The sequence below is a fragment of the Jaculus jaculus genome, chromosome 15 (assembly GCF_020740685.1).
Source record: "Jaculus jaculus isolate mJacJac1 chromosome 15, mJacJac1.mat.Y.cur, whole genome shotgun sequence".
Taxonomy (NCBI): domain Eukaryota; kingdom Metazoa; phylum Chordata; class Mammalia; order Rodentia; family Dipodidae; genus Jaculus; species Jaculus jaculus.
The window spans coordinates 53,260,811-53,275,761 of record NC_059116.1 but is presented as its reverse complement, the minus strand read 5'-3'; the positions used below and the strand labels follow the sequence as shown (position 1 = coordinate 53,275,761).

The 14,951-nt window shown below is 39.4% G+C and overlaps 1 protein-coding gene across 3 annotated transcripts in view; it reads right to left on the bottom strand.

Annotated features, from left to right (window-relative positions):
* Klhl14 (kelch like family member 14) overlaps positions 1-14,951 on the bottom strand; it is a 111,693-nt gene that overhangs the window by 20,137 nt on the left and 76,605 nt on the right. For all 3 annotated transcript variants that reach the window (XM_004666759.2, XM_045135328.1, XM_045135327.1), the window contains exon 4: positions 6,363-6,452. In XM_004666759.2, coding sequence (XP_004666816.1) covers positions 6,363-6,452 — 90 coding nt within the window. The remainder of the gene's footprint in view (positions 1-6,362; positions 6,453-14,951) is intronic.

The following is a 14,951-nucleotide window of genomic DNA, read 5'->3' as shown; positions in this document are numbered from 1 at the left end:
TGAGACCCTACCTCAAAAAACAACAAAAAAAAAAAGAAAAGAAAAAGGAAAAAAAAGAATAACCTCTTAGAAGAGAAGACAACAGGAAGGAACTAGCATCAATACAAGGAATAGCATAGTATTTTGAAACCAACTCAGATAATGTTTCAAAAAAAAGCAAGCAATTGAGAATAAGAAGGGCATCGACTAGTATGACAGTGTTGCTTCAGTGAATGGGTGGTGATGAAAACCTTCTATTGGGACTACTCAGGAGAAACTAAGATATAAGGAAATGAAGGTGAGAAGCTCTACAATGCTTCTCAGGACTTCTGCAATAAAAATATTACAGCTGAAAGGTACAGCATTGAAATAGTGCCATGATGAATTAAAAATTATTATTTTATTTTAGAGACAGCAAGAGCAAGAGAGAGCCAGAGGAAGAATTGGCATGCCAGGGCCTCAGCCACTGTAATTGAACTCCATATTGCCTGTGCCACCTAGTGGGCATGTGTGAATTTTCACTTGCCTCACTTTTGTGAGTCTGGCTAACGTAGGATCTGGAGAGTCAAACATGGGTCTTTAGGCTTTGCAGGCAAGCTCCTTAACTGCTAAGCCATCTCTCCAGCCTGCTATGATGAATTTTTAAGCTCAGAAATATGTAAACGTCCTTGAGCAAACAAGAGGGACCATGAAAACTATAGAAACAATAATAATTAAAAAATGGGATAATGATACTATGATGTGCACTGAACTGCTATTGGAAAGTCTTGCTCTTCTGTTTGCACTGTTATTGAGAGGGGATCATGTCTTGAGTGTGCAACTTTCATCATAATTTGCTGACAAGTTCAGAGTTGAATGGGATAGTAGAAGGTAGGGACTAATTGGTGGAACTTGGTCATCAGGGAGTGCCTTTGGATAGTGTGCATTGCCTCTACTCCTATTTCCTGTCTGTGACCTGAGCACTGTGAGGGGAGTAGCTTTACTTCAGCATGTACTCCCCACCACAGGGCCATAAACAACAGAGTCAAGTGACTATGGATCAAAACCTCTGAAACTGAGTTCAAATTAATCCCTCTTTCCTTGATTTGATCTTTTTCTGAGATATTTTGCAAACAATATAAATCTGACATAAGTGTATAGCAATGGAAATAAGTGTATTGATTGATCACAAGATGAAGAATTGATTAATACACTAAGAAGCAAGGCTATCTCACTGAGAATAAGAATAGGCATACTGGTTTGATTAAGATGTCCCCCTTAAACTTATGTGTGCTGAATGGAATTGGAGCCTTCTGGAGGGAGTGTGTTGGGAGCAGGCTTATGGGTGTTATAGCCAGCATCCCCTTGTCAGTGTTTGGCACATTCTCCTGCTGCTGTTGACACCTTATGTTGGCCAGGAGGTGATGTTCAGCATCTGCTCATATCAAGATTTCCCCTGTCATCATGAAGCTTCCCCTCAAATCCGTAAGCCAAAATAAATTTTTCCTCTTACTAGCTACTTTTTGTTGAGTGCTTTGTGTCAGCAATGTGAAGCTTGCAGTAATAGTAGGGATTTTGGAGAAGGAGATATTTGAAGAGAGAAAAGTTAGAAAATAGATAGCTTGGAAGATGTACATGTGCTGACCATGGAAATTCATGGGGCTGATGAGAAGCAGCTAAGGTGACTGTGTGGTTTCCTTCTCTATGTTTAGTGGCTTAAGAGCAAAGAAGAGGTAGGAGGAGACTTGAATTTAACCAGGACTATCATTGCTGGCAGAGGGAACATTTTAGAAGGAGAGAGGGAAGAAGACAGAAGAAGAAGGAGGGAGGGGGAGAAAGAGAAGAAAGGAGGAGAGAGGAGAGGAGAGAAGAGAGGAGATGAGAAGAAAGAACAGAGGATAGAGGAAGGTCATAAAGGAGAGCTTGGTGCTCATTTAAAAAGATAATTGGAAAAGTAGTACTCTCAGAAGATAGCCTTGCTCTGAGTCGAAAGTTGAAAAACCCATTAAGAGGAGAGGTTAAGAATCCTAGTGACTGGGCTGGAGAGATGGCTTAGCGGTTTAGCACTTGCCTGTGAAGCCTTAGGATCCAGGTTCGAGGCTCAATTCCCCAGGACCCACAGAAACCAGATGCACAAGGTGGCACACGCGTCTGGAGTTCATTTGCAGTGGCTGGAAGCCCTGGCGCGCCCATTCTCTCTCTCTCCCTGCCTCTTTCTCTCTCTGTCTGCTGCTCTCAAATAAATAAATAAAACAATGTTTTTTTAAAAAAGAATCCTAGTGATTATGCTGGTATGAGATCTGGAGTTTCCTAGCAAGGTGGGGAGTCTTCAAACCGAGTGATAAACTTGATTTTATCTGGTGATCTAAAGAGGAGATAAGAATCCCAGGGGTAAGGATGACCCAGAGATGGGGATTTCACACAGGAGGCCACAACTCCAGGAAGAATCATGTCTACACCTGGATTAGGAATGCAGTTTGTGGAATTTGTAACAATTTTCTTATAGGAAGAAATAGTATCCTTAGGACCCAAGTGCCAAGGTTAACTCCCAAATATATCTGCAGCTCAGTGATGCTCACAGAAATATAGAACTTGTCCACTATGTATAAGCATATTTCTCTAAACCGGGTGTGGCGGCGCATGCTTTTAATCCCAGCACCCAGGAGGTAGAGGTAGGAGGATCACTATGAGTACAAGGCCACCCTGAGACTACATAGTGAATTTCAGGACAGCCTGAACTAGAGTGAGTCCATACTTTGAAAAAGAAAAAGAATAAAAGAATATTTCTCTAGAAAATTTGGTTTAGGTTTCCATTTGGAGGAAGGCATTTGTGTCCATTGGAAGTGGGGTAGATCATTCCTTCATATGCTGAGGAGAGGTGGTAGAAACCAGCAATGTGAGTTTCAGGTGGCAAGGGTAGTGGGCTTGGCTCAGGGAAAAGCTAAGCAGGTTCTAGTATGATGTGGGTATGAGATGGAGAAAAGAGTTTCCTTTGGCAGGCTCAGTGGTATGAAAGGGACAGGGGTGGAGAACTTGGAAAGTAAAAAGAAGAATGATCTTCTGTAGGTGGTAAAGGAGGAACAAAGGTGATAAGGAGTCTCAGAAGGGTGAGGAAAGTGACATGAAGTAAGCATATTCTTTCCTTTCCTGTAGCTTACTGTTGAAGTCTCTATCTTGAGAGAGACAGCCACATACAATGGAATTTTTGAATGGAAACAATGCCTTAGCATTTTGGATTGATAATAATTTGTCATGTGAATTATAATATAGATTAAGCACACACAGTAAGTAAACAATTGTAGGTTTTTTTTGTTGTTGTTGTTGTTGTTGTTTTTTTTGTTTTTCGAGGTAGGGTCTCACTCTAGCCCAGGGGCTGACCTGGAATTCGCTATGGAGTCTCAGGGTGGCCTCAAACTCACAGCAATCCTCCTACCTCTGCCTCCCAAGTGCTGGGATTAAAGGCGTGTGCCACCATGCCTGGCTCCAATTGTAGGTTTTGATAGTCTTTCCTCCATAGCATGCTAAGGCTTCACACCCAATTGTTGTTTGCCTCTGAGGTGAGTGGACTGAAATCACCATTATATAATGGCATAGTTTTATGGGGTGCTGAATTAATTCAAAGATAAACTTTTGCTTCTCTGAACTAGAGGAGCATTTTTTTTAAATTTTTCCCTAGCTCCCACCCAGTTTTCTCAGAAGTTTTTGATATAAAGTCGGACAACAAACAGATAATTATGCGTGTGTGTATGTTTTATGGGGTTAAGGTAAGGCTTGGATTGGGGATGTAGTTCAGCAGTAGAGCTCTTGCCCAGCATGAACAAGGCTCTATGTTTAATTCTTCAGCATTGCAAAAATAATAAATGAATAAATAAATAAATAAATAAGGTTAGGTGTCATGGCTCATTCCTATAATGCCAACATTTGGGAGGATAAGGTAGGAAGATCATTAGTTTGAGGCTAGCCTGGGAGGAATAGGGAGATCCTATCTTAAACAAATGAAATCTCACAGCAATGGGAGGTTCATAAAGTTTTAAATTTTGCTTTATTTTTATGAAAAGTGAGTTGTGGGCTGGAGGGATGGCTTAGCAGTTAAGGTGTTTGCCTGTAAAGCCAAAGGACCCAGGTTCTATTCCCCAGGACCCACATTAGCCAGATGCACAAGTGGGCACACACATCTGGAGTTCGTTTGCAGTGGCTGGAAGCCTTGGTGTGTCCATTCTCTCTCTCTTTCTCCCTCTTTCTCTGTCAAATAAGTAAAATAACATAAAATAAATAAAAACATTTAAAAAAAAGAAAAGTGAGTTATGGCAAGGATGTTGGCTATTTTGACAGAAGCCTATCTCTGGTAGCCTTTTATTGCCATGCTTTAGTTTTAATCTGGCCTTCCCAAGAGTGTCCTACAGATTCCTTGCTCAGATAAACTCCATGGCTGTGCAGTGTGGTTATTTACAGACTCTTCACCAGCCTAACCTTACTCAATGGTAAGCTAGAGGAACAATGTTAAATATTATGTTTGTTCCTTTTCAGAACCAGTTTTTCACAACATCCCCAAAACTTGTCTTTTTCCAACACTGTAAATGTGATTCCACAAAACTACAGGTCTTGAGAAAAAATATTTCAATCTTTCTTAAAAAGATACTATTAGTGGGCAGCCTAGATTGTTTTCCTTTAGGATTTCCTAGTGTGAGCAGATGTCGGATTTTTTCTATAATTTGCCTTGTTGTAGATGCTGAAGGAGAACATTCACAATAAAATACAAGTAATTTAAGCTACACGTTCTGGGTCTTTAAAGTAAAAATGTGTACCTGCAAGCTGTTTTTTGGTTTCTTAGTCATAATTGCCTCTGCTCCACAGAAGGCTACAGTCACAATTCCTCTTTCACATACAAGCTTCCCAGAAATATTTTGATAATTTTGTATATCTACAAGCACATTGTACTCCTTTTGTTTGGCTTGGGAAATGAATTAAAAGGTTTCTTTTCTCTCGTGGTACATTTATGAAGTACTCTCAGCAATGGGGAGGGTAGGAGACAACCTATGGAAGAAGTACTCTCAAAAGCAAAAGTGCCAGGCATGATGGTGCATGCCTTTAGTCCCAGCACTCGGGAGGCAGAGGTAGGGGGATCACTGTGAGTTCAAGGCCACCCTGAAACTACAGGTATGCCTGGGCTAGAGTGAGACCCTGCCTTGAAAAAAAAAAAAAGCAAAAGCTCTGGTGAGTACAATGCATTTTTAGTCCTACCTGCTGTAAATAGGCTTTAGCTAGAATTACAGAACTAGAGAGAATGCTGAATTCTTGCAACTGTATTATCATATAGACAAAAATGGGAGGAAAGTGGTGGAGAAGGGGTGAGCTCTGAACAGATGCAGCTGACTCAGCTTTCCTCTGGGGACTTTGTGCTTATGCTTGTGACAATCCTCAGGGGATTGGTAAGGAAAGGGGCTGGGCATCACTGTGAAGCCAGATCCCTAGAGAGTTGATGAGTGAATGCTCTGTTACATATGTACTCAGATAGCTCTGAGTGACCCTCCCTCCCACTGTCAGCCCAACCTCCTGACTACGTCATGTATCTCTGTTATACAGAAATATATTTTCTATACTAACTATAATATGAATGGATACTAGTGCCTTTTAGTATAAGCAGCCTTGTTCTTTAATGCTATGGTAGGGATGAGAGTCTTATCCAAGGCCCATGTGTATGAAGAAGGCATAGTGATAGTGTTGGGAGATGATGGAAGCTTTAAAAGGTTATCCTTTTGGGAGGTTCTTAGTTCACTAAGAAAATGTCCCCAGAAAGTATTGTGGGATCATTCCCATCCCCTCTCACTTTCTGCTTCTACTCATGACATGACTTTTTGCTTCTATAGTCAGCATCATCATGATGTTCCACTATCTGCTTTCTCCATCTCAGATCTGATGTTTCAGATCTAACAATGCAGATACATTATTTGTACCTCAAAAACTGAATTAAGTTGAACCTTTCTAGGTAAAGTTAGTTATCTTAGGTGTTTTACAATGGCAACACAGAGCTAAGTACTTACAATTGAAGTTGCTCTAAGGGTTGAGGAGATATCTCAGTCAAGTAAAGTGCAAGCAGGAAGACCTGAAGTTAATTCCCAGAACCCATGTAAAAAATGTCAAACATGGTGACATGTGTCTATGATCTTAGTGCTGGAGAACTGGACACAGGAGGAACCCTGGAGCTCACTAGCCAGCCAGTCTAGCCTAATTGGTGAGTTTCAGCCAATGAGAGACAGTTTCAGATGATATTCCTGTGGATCACACCCAAGATTGTCCTCTGGACTCCACCTATGCACTTGCACTCCCATGAGCATGCACGCACGTGCGCATGCACGCACACACACACACCTTTAAAAAAAAAGTAGAAGATTCTCAATAGTTACCGTTTGGATTCCATTGGTCCTCTCCACCCAACACAAACAGGAAGTTTTCTACCTCTACAACGCAGTGGTGGGCACTGTTGTATGGCATAACTGGAATCAAGAGGAGAAAAGACATATAAAAATTTCCAAATGAAAAAAAATTTATCTGATCATTTGTACCTCAGCTCATCAGCTGTTTGCTTCACCACAGTGTATATAAACTGTGAGCCTTGATCAGCAGGAAGAACTCAGCACAGGCAGCAGAGGGGTTCCCCACAACTCTGATGATCCATACCCAACTGGCTCACTGGTGTGCTCCCAACAGTTTCAAACTCACCCCTTTCTGATTAATTTTACATAATGTTATTTCATGAGTTAGTGAAGAACAACCCACCACACAGCTTTCCATTTGAGTTCTCCTCACCTGCCTGATGATGGGGGCCAGCATTCCTAAAGGAATGAGTGACACTACCAAATGGTTAGGGCTGGCAGTCACTGCTTGGAAGAAGCAATCCTGAATCAATGTGGAACCATTAAGATGTTTGCCCAAACTTGGTTTTCTGGCAATATTTCCACAAAGACTCACATGCTCAGAAGCCTTATATTCCACAGCTATGAGCAGCTGAATTTCCATAAAGTTTTGTTTTTAAATTAAGGTCCTACTGATTTAATACCTCCTACAAATGTATATGCCTAATTTCCTGCCCAATGTCATTAGCAGCACAATCACACATTTTCTATCTATTTGCACTGAAAGCTGTCAAGAACATCACACATACCATACCCACTCTCCTAGCTTCTCTCTGTTCTCTCTCCCTCTGCAGTGGCTAAGGAAGGGGTGTTATTCACATATCCACTAAAGCTAGACTTCTCTGTAGTTACTGTTATATACACCTACTTTGGGGAGTCACCATGTACCAAATAGTATGCCATTGTCACCTTGTGAGCAGTACTAATCTCTGACATTATAAAAGCATAAGATGAGTGTAGACACATGCAGCTGTAGTTATCATATCACATGCAATGATTGGGCCCAGTGACACCAGTAGGAAAAATGATGTCCTTGTTCAGCTCATCATATGGGCACCTTAAATCTAGGTGAGGACAAATGGGGAGGTGATGTGCCTGTTCAGGCGGGGAACTTATTGCTTGACACGGATCAATAGAGCACTTAAGAAACCAGTGCAGTGGGAAATCAATATGAGCCCCAGCCAACTCTTACTCTGCATTCTTCCTCTGATGCCAGGAGAGGGGGTGGGGAAGGAGAGCCTCACATTTATTTTGGGTGATGTATATTTTATTTCATTTTGCTTTTATCTCTTTTCCCTGAAAGCACTTATACTGCTATATATGCAAATCAAAATAATAAGAAAAAGGTATGCCTTTTGAGATTGAGAATACAGCAAAGCCTCTGACAGCAAATCAGATCATATAACTTACTCAAGGACCACAGTATTGTCAAAGAAGTTCTGAGCCATTAATTAATTAAGGTTTACTGTGAGTATGCATTGTTTCTGAAGCCATGAATTGTATCAATGGACTTAAGTTACCTTGGGAATGTCCTTAGTCCAGCTTTAACTCTTTGGATAATGCTTTTAAATGTATAGATCCTCTTCAAACCATGATTTCTTAAATTCATTCATCCCACATCCCACATCCATTGAACCATTAAGGGTTAATATGTTTTGCAAGTTTTTAAAAAATTAAATCACTGTCATTTGAATTACAATGCTTGTTCCATGCTACCAAAAACTTAACTATACTGTTCCATGGTTTACTGTGAGTTACCAGTGCTATCCCCATGTGTTGTGATGTATAATGATCAGTCCTCTCATAAGCATTAACATGTGCATTGTTAATTAATTATATGTGTCAGTTTACTGGTGATATGTTGCAGAGATAGAGGCTGGAAGCTACTATTCAATCATTCTATGACCACCATGCTTGATAAACTCACTTTAAGATTTTGGTTAGTTAAATGCATACATCTTAAAAATAATGAAAAAATGATGTTTTCTTTTCTCTAACCATGAGTCCAGTTCCAAAATAAAACAAAATCTCTGAAAATGTAACAATGATTGCATTTTATTCAAACCACTCATTTGCTCCCATTCTGGCAGGCAGAAATGAAGTGAAGTAAGTAAAACATGATTGACTTCAGGCCTCTTTCTCCTCATTTGATTACCCATTGATGTGCTTTATGCAAACAAATGAAACTACTGCTCTAAATTAACTACTGAATGCTTCAAAATAGGGGGGAAAAAGTCCTCAAAGTCTTAATGAAAGGTTGCTAGAAGGTACTCTGACTTATTTACATATTTTTATCTTTTAAGACCTTGTATATACCATTTTTATTAGTTGAGCATTTTAGTATTTTCATTACTGAATTATTGTCTTTTTTGAATTATTACTGGAATGCTAGAGGCTATAAACATGCATAAATTACTGTTGGAGATTATTTTGAAAGTAAAGCACCCCAAATTTATTATGAAAAATAATCTATATTCAATCAATGTTTGAATTTTGCAAAAGTTCTAATTTCCTTGACTTCTGATTAAACTTGAAAGAAAGCAGAGCAAACAATCCATGAAAGGGCCTCAGCACCGAATTTACTTGCTCTCTTAAATAACCCCAAAGGCACTCTTCTTTTCAGCTCTCTCTAGAGGTGGGTACCTGCCGGCTCTCACAGCAGGTGGTGGAGGAGGTTTGTACTTCAAGTTCAGGTACAGCCCAGTGTGCATTTTTAGCGTGTCAGTCAGTGAGTTAGAGGGAAAGGGGAAAGAGAAGCTAATCAGGATGAAATGAGATTAAAGGCTGTCTAATTTTACAGCAACTGTGATCCATCAGCCACTGTGAAAGTGACAGTGGAAATGAATGATGAAGACAGACAGGTGGAGCTGTACATTTCACTGATTTATCCTCAAATGCACTGGGCCTTATTTTATTGAGTGAACATGGCCACATTTATCAGGACTGTCATCTAAAGCCACTTCCCTCCATTTAAAAAGGTCACTTTACTCAGAGGGAGTATGGGAGAGGCACTTTCAAATAAGTTTTAAAATCAAATAACACATGTTTATAGGGCCCTTTGTGAGGATTCTCAGCTTTTTAACAAAACTGGTAGAAGGAAAGGGGGGAAAAGGCCAGAAAATAAAAACTGAGAAACCTTTGGACATCTGGGGGAGTACTTTCACTTTTCTGAGTTTAAGCAGTTAGTACTGGTTGATTTTTTTAAAATTTATTTTGCCCTACTTTCTCCAAGCACCTGAAAATTTAATCTATATTTAATATTTTTAATTAAGAAAGCTGGAATGAGGTAATACTATAAAACAATAAATGTAGAGAAAGATATGTCACAGTACTTACTCTGCAAAATGACTAGTCATCACATGTGAAGTAGATGTTAGTATATTCTCCAAACTGAATCTGCTACAATGAACTTCTAGACCTGTTAATTGTTTTCTCATAATTTAAACAGCATATAAATCTCAGTCACATAAAGTCCTTCACTTCTCCTTGCAATAAACTATTGTGATATACATAGTTTCACTTGGTTGATATGAAAAGGGAGATTCAAATTCTCACAGTACTGTGTGTTGCCTCTCATAGTAATAACCACCATTTACCACTTACCACATTTACATAAAATAAATATGCAATTATGTTTCTATGTTTACCTGCATCATATCTTTGAAAAAAATACAGATTTAGTTCTTACCACTCATTTGCATCTATTCAGGCAAGAAGAAATTAAATGAATGGAATAATTCATTATATTAAGATACATGACAAATATATGGTAAAACATACTGGTATGTGTCTACCTATATTTACTTACTGTATGTTTCCATTAAACATAATTAACTTTTAATCAGGTATTACCCATCCACTTTACTTCTAGAAGAAACACTGAGGCCTTAAGAAATCAAGTCACTTGTTGAAGGTTACACTCAGCTAATGAATAGAAGAGATGGAATCCAAACACCAGAATATTTGAACCCCTATCCACGCTCCTATTCATCTCACTCTACTGATTTTCAATAGGTATGTTCAGCCAACCAGCAAATAATTACTGAGTACTTGAGTCTTCTATGAAATTGTTCCTGAAATTTGTATATAATTTTTATACTGATCATATTTTATATGTATATTTTCTCACTTGATACTTAAAGGGATCTTTAAATAAAGTAAGTAGATGCTACTTTAAATAAATGTAAATAGGCTACATTTTTATTTGGTCATATTCATTATACAAAGTTAAAGTTTTATTAGGACATTTCCACTTAGCCACATATTTACTTTGATTATACTTACTCCCTCTATTACTTCTTATTCTCCATCCTCTTCCCCTTCCATATCCCAGATAGCCATCCCCCTTTACTTTCATGTTAGTTCTTTTTCTCTAGATCCTAAATTTGAGGGAAAACGTGTGATATTTGTTTTCTGAGTCTGGCTTATTTTACTTAACACAATGATGTCCTGTTCCACTTATTTTTCTGAAAGTAACACCATTTCATTTTTTTAATGAATAGATAAGACTACATATTCTCTTTTTTCATTCATGGACACCTAGGCTATTTCCACAACTTATCTGTCTTGAATAGAACATTTATATGAGTATGTAGATATTTCTATAATATGATGACTGACTTTTGGGGGGTATACATCCAAAAGTGGAAGAGCTGGCTCTTGTAGAAGTTCTATTTCATGGATGAGGGACAACCATACTGATTTCCATAGAGACTATACTAATTTGCATTTCCACCAACAGTGAATAAGGATTCCTCCACTCTTGCCCAACATCTTCACTAACATATTTTTTCTGTTTTCTTGATGACAGCCATTCTGACTGAACTGAGATGGAGTCTCAGTGTCATTTTGATCTGCATTTCCCTGGTGGCTAGTGATGTTAAACATTTTTTTTTCATGTGCTTATTGACTATTGTACTTCTTCATTTGAAAAGTGGTTTTTCAGTTCATTTCCCCATTAAAACAGGGTATATTTTCTTGATAGAGGTAAAAAAGAACAATACTAAGCATATCAGCCAGTTAAGGATAGGTAGAATATAGTGGAATAGGATTTTATTATTGTTGTTGTTAATTATTTTGACAAGAGAGAGAAAAAGAGGGAGAAAGAGAGAGAGAGAGACTGGATGTGACAGGACCTTTATCTGCTGCAAACAAACTCCAGAAGTGTGTTCCCCTTTGTTCACATATGTGATATTGTATGCTTGCATCACTGTGTGTCTAGCTTACATGGGACCTGGAGAATGGAACATGAGTTCTTAGCCTTCCCCAGAAAGTGCCTTAACCACTAAGCAATCTCTCTAGGCCTATTATTATTTTCAAATGAGTGTTATTTCTGCTATCAGGATATCACTATCAGGATATTGGGAGCTTTTGTTTTTCTATTTATGAAGACCTTATTCTACTGGAGATCTATATTACTCTGTAATATTACTGTATTGTAATATGATTTATCTCCAAGAAATGTTTCCTCCAGAAGAAAGAACATCCAAACAAGAGGTTTGCATGAACATCCAAATGAGAGGTTTCTGGGAGCTATGTTGAGAATAGAGAATTGCTAATTAAATGGTTATTGAAGGTTTAAAGTTTATGTATAACACTTATGATGGGCTTGGTTTCCCATTGGCATGAATAATTCAGCCAAAAAGCTGTCCAATATTGCTGAAGACTCCACATGCTTGGGCTACAAGGTCACTGAGAAATCTTGCTAGAGCTGAGCTGAAAAACCTCCTCCATGTAGACCAGCTGATAGAAAGATGGAAAAAGTTATGCTGCATGCAGCCCTGTGGGAGAGAGAAGTCATCAGCAGAGATAAGCAACAGTGGACACTGCAAGCCTTAAGTTTGGCCAGCCAGGCCAAGAGCCAATGGGTACAATAGTGGCATGTCTGTTATGGGGGAAACCAACTGCTCACTACTTAGACTGGGGCCTGTTCCATGGGATGGAATTCATGCCTGGTACTGAACAACTATGATGGGGGAAGTCATGAGCCTTAAGGGTGTAACACTGCTGGTATCTTGCTAACTTCATATACTATGCTCACCAAATTGCTCCAGTAAGCATTTCCCTTAATGTTCATACAAATATTTTAATGCTACTCTCACTTTTGAGTTAGAGAAGCTTCTCTTTTCAGATGGCAGTGACCACTGGGATGACCCAAAAGACACCATAGTGCTGAGAAGAAATGACAGGGGAGTGTTCAATACTGAAACATCTCTATCACACCTCTAAGGCTCGGGATCCATTGCAGAAGAGATAACAGAAAAAATGTAACAGCCAAAGGAAGGGTAGGACTGCTTACAGTGCAGTCTTCCAGATACAAAATGTCCTGGATATCCATGACCTCACAATGACTATACCTATACAAGACCCTGATGATAGGAGGAAAAGATGTTTACATCAAAATAAAAGAGAGACTAATTGAGAAGGGTAGGGGATATGATGGAGGGTGAATGGGAAATAAAGAAAGGGAGGCAATTATCATGGTTTATTGTCTATATTATGGAAGTTGTCAGTAAAAAATTTAAAATAAAAACATCCAAAACTGCATATTTTACAGATTTTTTTTGAGGCAAGCCCAACAGACTGGTCTTTTTCACTAGAGAGAGAGAGAGAGGGAAAGAGAGAGAGAGAGAGAGAGAGAGAGAGAAAGAGAGAAAGAGAGGAGGAAAATTTTAAAGTAATCAAACAGTATGTGTGGTGGTTTGATTCAGGTGTCCCCCATAAACTTAGGTGGTTGTGAATGCTAGGTTCCCAGCTGATGGATATTTGGGAATTAATGCCTCCTGGAGGGAGTGTATTGTTGGGGGCGGGCTTATGGGCTTTATAGCCAGTTTCCCCTTGCCAGTGTTTGGCACACCCTCCTGTTGCTGTGGTCCATCTTCTGTTGGCCAGGGGGTGACGTCCACCCTCTGCTCATGCCATCGTTTTCCCCTGCCATCGTGGAGCTTCCCCTCGAGCCTGTAAGCCAAAATAAACCTCTTTTTCCCAGAAGCTACTCTTGGTTGGGTGATTTCTACCAGCAAAGCGACCCAGACTGCAACAGTATGGTTAATATATAATTTTTCTTTTAAACATATGTAAGGGCTAGTGATGTAGCTCGGTTGGTAGAGTGTCTAGCATGATGAAACCCTGAGTTCAACACCTAGTACCATATAAACTAGGTGTGATTGCACATACCTATAATCCCAGAAGGATAATGAGAAGTTCAAGGTCATCCTCAGCTACATATTGAGTGGAAAGGCAGCCCAGGTAACATAAGACCCTATCTCAACATGAGCAAACAAAAAACAATATACAAACCCAGCAAGTTTCCTTCCTCTTACTGAACCCTAGCCTCTCAATTTTCTATAATAAAGGATATCTCTATTACTGTGTTTTTGGGTTTTCTTTCAAGAGATTACATAGATGAAAATTATTTATTCGTGGTACTGAGGATTGAACCTAGGGTATGGCACATGATAAATAAGCACTCTATCATCAGGCCTATTTTTAATGTGTTTACCAAGCCTATTTTTAATGTGTGTTTGTGAATGAGCACATATGTGTGTGTGGGAAATACATATACAAGTGTGTGCATGGAGGCCAGGGTACTTCAAACGTCAACCTCAAGAATGCCATACACAAGTTTTTTTTTTGGGGGGGGGAGGTTGAGGTAGGATTTTCATGTAGGCCAGGCTGACCTGGAATTCACTATGTAGTCTCAGGCTGGCCTTGAACTCACAGCCAGTCCTCCTACCTCTGCCTTCCAAGTGCTAGGATTAAAGTCATGTGATACCATGCCCAGCTAATTTTTACATGGGTGCTGGGGGAACTGAACCTGGACAATTAGGCTTTTCAAACCAGCACTTTTAACCACCAAGACATCTCTTCAGCCCCTCATTTTTTGAAACAGGACCTATTATTGGCCTGCAGCTTACAAATTGGGCTAGAGTGGCTGGCTAGTGAGCCTCAGGCATCTGCTTCCCTCTGCTTTCCCAACACTGGGATTACACACAAGTGCCACCACATCTGGCCTTTTAATGTGGGTTCTAGGGATTGCGCTCAGATTTTGATGCTTGAGGGGCAGGCACCTTATAGCTCTAGCCTCCCTCATTTTTGTTACTGTCGAAAACATTTTTACTGAGAAATTGACTGCATGAACATACTATAGTTTGTTTGTATTCCCTTCTTATTGCTCTCTATTGCCCACCCCTGGACTTTCTTCTTTCCAAGTAGTCTTTTTCTGGTTGTGATGTCTCATTATTTTTTTTCCTACTCTGGTCTTTATGTCAAAATGTTGAAGGCCATTGCACTTATGATCTCACAGCAGCTGTTGTTATCTACTCAATATTGGGTCCATAAACATGCCATAATGGATTATGGAGGACAGAAAAAAATATATATAAAATAAGAACTAGTTGGAAAAGAATAAGAGGTATGTGGAAGGGATATGGGTGAGGAAGGCCAAAGAAAATGAGAGGGCACAATGTTTAGTGATAGGTCTCTCCCGCCCACAGAGCCATGTTTTTTTTTTTTTTCTGAGCCCATCAACATTTGACATGTAGTCTGAAGGACAATAGGAAAGAGGCAACAAACCAGAGG